Genomic DNA, 7,394 nt, shown 5'->3' on the forward strand with positions numbered 1-7,394 from the left:
ATGCGAGCATATACACGTATTTCCCCCTCTACCATCACAGAACTGTCGACGTCCCCTTCTCTCTCTCCTCTTTGGATATGTGCGAATACAACAGGGACAAAGCAGCTTATGCGCGGTGGCGTCTTTCAACGCCTCCTCTTTTGCATGGTTTACCCAGCTGAAGACCGGGCGAATCAAAGTATACTGCCTACTTTTTTTCTTATTAATACAATGCACGTGTTACACTCACGGCATGTGCAAAGACATCCACATCTACGGTATGTTTTTACGCAATCGGTATACGCACACACACTCACACCCGCATATGGTGTACCGGCACACCAGCCAGGTCGTCGTCCTCCCTCTCACGTGTTGCTGCTTTCCACATGTGAGATGCAGCTCGCGAGCCTGTGGCCTGCCTCTCTTATCTCCCTGCTGAGCCTTGTTCACCTATTGGCTCTTTTGTTGCAGCTGATATCCAACTACAGCAGATGCCTTTCTCAGCCCCCTCAACATATCCACGAAGAACGAACGAACTCCTCACATAATGTTGCACCTCCGCATGCACCGACGGGACGCCACGGCGTGGCGCCGGTAGTTGTGTAGGAAGGCCAGTTGCCGTCTGTTGATAGCCCCTGCACAAACACCCCAAAGCAATAACACGAACACTCCCTACCCGCTCCTCCTCACTGAGACGCGTACCTTTTATTCTGCCTCTCCCCACGGCTGGCCCTCTAGAGCTACCACCACCATGGCCTGTCTTCCTACTAAAACACTCGCGAGTAACCCCTCTAATATGTGTTAATAATATATTCGTAGAAGAAGCAAGCCGCTTCCACGCACACTTGAGTCACTCACGCACCTTTTCTGCGGGAGCGAATGAAGTTGACGGCCTCCTCTGCTTCGAAACCGCTGTCTATCAGGGAAACCGCCACAAGTACAGGGCCCCTGCCGAGCCCCGCGACGCAGTGCACCGCCAGCACCCCTCCCTCTGCCTGTGCCTGTGCCGCCAGAGCTCTCCAGCGCGCAATGACTTCAGCAGGTGGAGCTTCCCCATCAGGGAAAGTTAAATCGTGCACGCGGATCCCAGCTCCAATCACAGGGCCTTCGTCATATGTTGGGGGGCAGGTGCGCACGAGATCAGTAACACCCACCTGCACCAGCTGCGCCAGATAGGCCTGCAGGTTTTCATTTGTGGGAGCGTCCAAGATGAGGCACTTAACTCCACGAGACTCAATTAAAGTCGGCACATTCAACACCATCCCAGCCGGGGGTTGCTGCGGTGTCTGTTGCTGTTTGGGCTGCTGCTGCTGTTGCTGCAGCAGAAGACCCGAAGAGCATGCACCCGCGCACCAGCGTGCTCGGCACAATTCATTGCTGCCGCCGCTGTGCGTGCTGCTGTCGCTGCAGCAACAGCAGGGCACGATCGAGTTCTGGTTGCGCTGAAGGCACCGCTGCCCATGCGGCGACACCGTTGCCGCTGCTGCTGCTCCAGCGAGTAAATTATCTTGACGGGACAGTGAAGCTGTCCCGCTGATGCAGCGACCCGTCATTCGAGGGGCCTCTGCTGGGAAGGCCGCGCCGTGGGTAGCAAGGCGAGAGAAGAGGCGGTTGGCGTTGCTGTTGCTGTTGCTGCTGCCGTTGCTGCTGTTGTTGCTGTTGCGGAGCCCACTGCGGCTTGAGGGAAAGGACCACTGGTCAAGCGCATAGGATGGCGTCGGCAGCAGCTGCTGCTGCTGCAGGGTGTCGCAGACATCTTGACGCAGGCTGCTGCATTCCGAGTCCGCCTCGCTCTTGCTGCAGCAGAAACTGTTGCTGCCATCACAGCTCCGCTTATCGCGGCGCATTCGCGAAAGAAAACCCATCTTGATTGTTGAAATATAGTGGGGAGAGCCGAGAAATGTCGAAAATGCCCAGCCCTTCTGCTCGTGCTGCTGCTGCTGCAGTTGTTGCCGCTGTTGCTGCTGTTGTTGCTGTTGTTGCTGTCTCACGGTGGTTCGCGACACCGGGACACTGGCTGGCGCGCTGCGCCGCCGCCGAAATGAAACGCCGGGCTGGAAGGCACCGGCCGCCCTTCCTTCATGCTGCGCTGAGCAGAAAGGGGAGTGCCCTGCGGCTCTAAGCCGCTGCTGCTGCTGGAGGCGGGGTCAGAAGAATGCTGCACCGAAAACACAAAACAATAGTAGCACAGCTTGAATACCGCTACAGCTACAGCAAGGCTCGTGTGCAGCCCAGCCGTCGGCGCAAATTAGTGCGCTGCCGCCTTATGTCTGCAGGCTGTGCATACAGCATACATGTGGCTTCCTAGCTCTTCTGCCTGTGGCTGAAGGCGAAAGTCTCACTCACCCCTTTGGTGAGTTCCTGCGGGTACGCAGCCCTGAGGCTGTCTCCAGCCCTCACCGCTTCACCTGCGACGCCGCGCAGAGCCGCCGACCATCACCAGCTGTGGCGCCGCCGTTGCTGCTGTTGCTCCTCCTGGATGTTGTTTGTTTGCATTCCAATAACAAGGCCAGGCTCACTGCACTGCTGTGATTGGCAGGTGGAGTTGCCGTGTCTCTGCTGTATGTCCGATTGTTGATGTAGCTTCTACTCTTTCTCCTGCTGTTCCTGCAGTCTTTCGCGCTGCAGCGGACGCAAAGCCGCCTGCAGCGGGGGCGTGGGCGTTCACATGAACGTCCTGAAGAAGAAGAGTACGGCTTAGAGGCAACAGTGGGTCCGCTGTTGAATTGGAGCCTGCCGCTGGCGCGCGCAGCTCGCAGTGTACAGACACTCAAAGCACGAAAGGGCGACGAAAGACAGAGGAAGCTCAAGGGCCGACGCAGCGTTCACGGCTGCCTTCTCTCAGCAACCGCGGAAATACGGGTCGGGTTACAAAGACGGCAGACGCAGATTTCATTGCACAGAGGGTTTGTCTGCCCTCAGCCGCCGCAGCAGCAACCGTACACATAAAGATGAAGAGCCGTCTGAGAGGAGCGCTTGAGCTGTCCGCAAAAGAACCCCCTTATCAACCAGCCACCGACCTACGCAGGACAAGCGGCTGTTGCCTCACAGCAAGAGGCAGAAGGTGCAAGCAGCAATCTGTAGAGCCTGAAAACAAAGAACAGTAAAACAGACACACCGTGATGCCCCAATCACCCAGACCGGAGTGATGGGTACTGCGCCCCAAGAGCCGAGAGGTAACGAGCGCTCACAGAAAACGCAAGGCAAGCAAAGGCCATCTAAGACACGTAAAGCCGACAAAAACAATAAGAACATAGAGCTGAAGAGAGTCGGACGTATCAGAGAGACAGAAAAGAACACAGCCACAGCCAGCGCTCAGAGCCAAGTTAAGATGAACTGCTGCTGCGGTGAGGGGCAGTACCTGGCTGCAACGAGACTCGTGGGCTATATGGAGTCCTAATTAGAAGATATTTGATGGCTGTAGGTCGAAAGAACACAGAAGTGTTTTTTATTACAGCTTTCATGCACTTTTTCCTCCTGCTCCGGCTGTCGCGGCCAAGCGGGGTCCTGCTGCTGGGGCGCAGCTCTTGATAGGCTGCTGTGCTTCTCGGAATGCGCTTTGAGTGATGGGCTGAGTTGAATAACTCTCACGAAATAACAAGTTCTGCAGAGTCACGTTCGAATAAAGAAAGCAAGACGAAAACCATGAACCCCAAAGCCCCCGATGCCGCCTGCCTCTGGTGCTGCTGCTGCTGCTGTTGGGGCGCGCTGCGGGCAGCTGCTGTAGCCGCTGCTGCACGTGCTATTGCTGCGCCGCTGCAGGAGAGCCTCTGCTAGTATCTCCTGTTGTTTCCTTCTTACACATTTTACTCCTCGCACTTCTAAACCCCAACATACGCGATTAATTCAAAGATTCACAACTCATCACAGCAGCTAACTATTGGCCTGCAACAGGATTAGCGGTGCTGCAGCGCTTCGCCCCGCTCGATGGCTGCTGGGGCTTTCGCAGCCTTTACAGGGCCTAATTTCCTTGCTAAAGCCAATGTGAACGAATTGAAAGGCACGGAAAACGGCGACCACCAACCGAACATTTCTTAAACGTAGGTTTTACTTAGCCTTGTCTCCCGCAGCCAGCTGCGTCAGTCGTTGCATTTTCGCGAAAGTGCAAAGGGTTTGCTAGAGCCGCTATGTTCCGTTGCAGTGTCCTCGGATATCCATTGAATGCACTTGTCTGCCTGCGGCTGGCATTGCTATTCGAGGCTAACTCTCTAGGTGGCGCACAAGCCAGGCCAGCCGCGATAGTTCATGGGTTTACGCTGTGGAGCGGGTTTGTGAAGCGTGCTCGGTTCTAGCTGGGGACAGTCACGAGCACGAAGACTATAGGAAAGAGTCCCTCAAGAGGAATGGGGAGAAAGCAGGGCCTTCCATATGTTTCAACGGAGCCTGCTGCAACTAGTACTGCAAGGCAACCCTTGCTGGAAACACAACGAAATCCCTCGTGCTGCATGCACCAACACTGTAGACAATTGTTGGACGCTTGCTTGGCCATTAATAAACAGCCTGAAAGCAATAAGTGCATACACAGGTACCAACTTCAAAAAAGACCTACTCTGTCCCTTCCCTAGCCGCGCATGTCCTTGTGTGCCTGGCCAACCCTGAGCAAATATTTGTATATGCATGTATATATAATTCTTACATATATATATATATATGTAAGGAAATACTGATGGAAGTAAAGGAGGCTAGCAGGTTCTGGATGTGCTGCTTTGACTTGCCGCTGTTGTTGCTTACCCGCGTCTCGATGCAACGAGCCCCCTCAATGGCGTGGCCAGTGGTCGTTCAGGCCAACGCTCCATCTAACTGCTTTGGGTACCGCTTTTTGCTGTGAACATTCCACCGTAGGGAAGAATACGCAATGAACCCCAGCACCGGTGCGCGTGCGGGCAACGTTAGGCAGAGCTGCAGCAGGGGGCGCCGCCTCAAAAAATGAGAAAAATAGGGTTGATGGCATGGCTCCAAGCTGGTAGAGGCAAACGCTCAGGACGGGGCGGAGAAATAATTAACGCCGAAGAACATTTACAGAAGAAGAGATGAGCTCATCTTTAATCGGGACAGACTCGTTGCCTCCATACGTTTCCACATGGCCCAAATTGAAACGGAGGTGCGTGTATCCACGCAATAGATACTGCCGTACGGTGATTCACTTGAGGAATTGCTCTGCAGAAAACATTTCTCAGAACTCACTGGTGGTGCCGGTCTCCTAGTCATTTGACGTAATATTGTTTTCTGTGGCATCTGCAGCTCCTTATTCTTAAATCTCCACATATTGTGGCGTTGCTGCCATCATGTATGGAGCGTTCGGTGGAATTTCCGTGATTCGCTGAATTGTTTTAAGACAGCAATACTAGTGATACGATGACGCCTCCGCGTAGGGGGCCGCTCGAAGGGGCAGGCCAAAGCGTTGCCCAGATGAGGAAAAGCAAGTGCCCTATGTATGGTAGACTTCCAAACCTGCTTGTTAACCAGCTAGCTTCGGAGAGAGTGGGAATCCACGTAATCCGAGTTTCCAGTGTTGAGAATAACTGCCGAGCGTACTCTATTTTAGCTTAGTGCGTTCTGTTCTTGTTTTTGTGCCTTCTTCACACACTCTCGAGTTGTTGCAACCAGGGTATGGCAGGCAGCAGCTGCTGCTGTCCGGGGCTGGCTTCCTACAACCATATCTAAAGCCGGGTCAGGCAACGGGCTTTCTGTGTAGACCAAGCGTGGTGGATAATCACGGCTCGAAAAGTGCACTGTTGTATTATAGACCATTTCTACCCAAGGAAGGAAATGAAATAATTCGGATGGACTCTTGTGAGAGTAACTAATGCTGTAAAAGTTTACGGCCTAAACACTCAATTTGATCAGTTGCCTCTGGTTGGTTGTTGGTTGGTAGCATGCGGTCAATGTTAAGCAGCGCTGCGTATTCACGCAAGCAGGCTCTCCCAAACTTCGGCTTCCTGTCGGTGGCGATTCCCTCGTGGAAACCGTGGAGATTAGAAGCGTCATGAATGGCATACCGCCTGCTGTAACTGAGCTCGAACATTCTCTGAAGTGTGTACAGTGGCTGAGCCTATTCGCAGCAAGTTAAAAATTACCAAAGCCTTTATCCACAACGAAGTCCACTGAGACTTCCAACCATATCCGTTTGGGAATCGAAGTATTCCGCAAGAGTCCGGGTTGAAATTGTTCTGCCTATTTCGCTGCTGGCAGCAAAAAAGAGATTACGAGATAGCCCTTATGCGACGGACATACCACAAACCACCGCTCCACTCTGGTGCATATCACAAACCACCGCTCCACTCTGGTGAAGCCAGCATGGCCCGCTGACTCATGAACGTGCCTTTACGCTAAATAGGTGTGCCTAGCGAAGCTGGAACGCAGAATTGGCGAGCTCCATGCTTTGTCTAGTACCACGAGAGTTCGCCTTTATTACAGTTGTGCTTAGCCCGTCGCTCGTTGTTAATCTTAGCAAGGAACCCCGGCGGGTGAGCACGGAAGAAATGAACAGAATGAAATGTTTGAAGACAATGGATATCATCCCTGACGAGCGCTGTTGCAGAACATAGTGCTTGATTAGTAATTCGTCAGGAGAGTGCGTCAGCAATCAGGTTGGTTATAGTCTTTATACTTGTCTGTGCAGTCGTACTGCGCGAGAAAGCAAGTTCACAGAACAACTGTTTCACTGGTGAAGTCTTGAAAACTCTCCGTCGGGTACGCAGCTGATCGGTGATCAGTTGGAACGCTGAAGTGCCTACGCATTTACCGACTGCTTCTGTTCTCTTTCTGTGAATTGGTGGGAGTGTCAGGAAGTCCTTTTCGTGTTTTCTCGGGCGATTGGCTTGGTGAGAGAGCATCAACCCATTTTTTATTTTATTTGAACCGCTGTGTAGGAGGAAGGGTTTATGTAAATCAGGGGAAGAGAGCGCAGGATCTGATGCCAAGCCAAAGCAGCTTCCCCAGCAAGTGGTTTGCTCTTCTTGCGAGTTTTGTTGGAGGACGGGCAATGCAGGTGCAACCTAAGGTAAACTTGAGGTAGCACGACTAAAGATCGAGGAACTTGTGAACACCTGTGCGAGTTTATAAAGGCTGAGGCCAAGTGCGGCTGGCCACGTCCGTCTTCGGGTCAGGTGTGACAAGTGCAGCTTATGGGAGAAATCCACGATATCATACGAGGCTAGGAGTTTGCATCAAGCATTACTTCTTCTGTGTTTGCACAACAGCTGCTTCTCATGCGGCGAGCTGCAGCGCAAGCCGAAGGCGCCGCAGGTGCTCCAAGATGTTCCAGCGATAGCCACGCACGTCATCCATCTATATTATTATTACCAACCCCCGACTGAATGGGCCAGGAGAAACATGAATAACCAGGAATTGTTGCTCAATGAGCACATTAAGGGGCGAAAAGGGATGGAGTTGTAATCTAATTGTGCACCTTA

At 52.9% G+C, this 7,394-nt stretch overlaps 1 protein-coding gene across 1 annotated transcript; it reads right to left on the minus strand.

The window, feature by feature from the left end:
* Positions 1 to 519: 519 nt before the first annotated feature.
* Positions 520 to 4,071, minus strand: EAH_00001320 (phosphatase, putative; the record flags this gene model as incomplete). The annotated part of the gene is made up of 8 exons (XM_013395627.1): positions 520 to 614; positions 842 to 1,961; positions 2,045 to 2,137; positions 2,326 to 2,387; positions 2,648 to 2,718; positions 3,115 to 3,197; positions 3,448 to 3,583; positions 4,031 to 4,071. 8 exons carry the CDS (start codon positions 4,069 to 4,071, stop codon positions 520 to 522), a joined length of 1,701 nt encoding a protein of 566 aa, XP_013251081.1.
* Between the last annotated feature and the right edge of the window lie 3,323 nt (positions 4,072 to 7,394).

This window comes from Eimeria acervulina, genomic scaffold (genome assembly GCF_000499425.1).
Source record: "Eimeria acervulina Houghton genomic scaffold, Eah_scaff4, whole genome shotgun sequence".
Classification (NCBI taxonomy): Eukaryota; Apicomplexa; class Conoidasida; order Eucoccidiorida; family Eimeriidae; genus Eimeria; species Eimeria acervulina.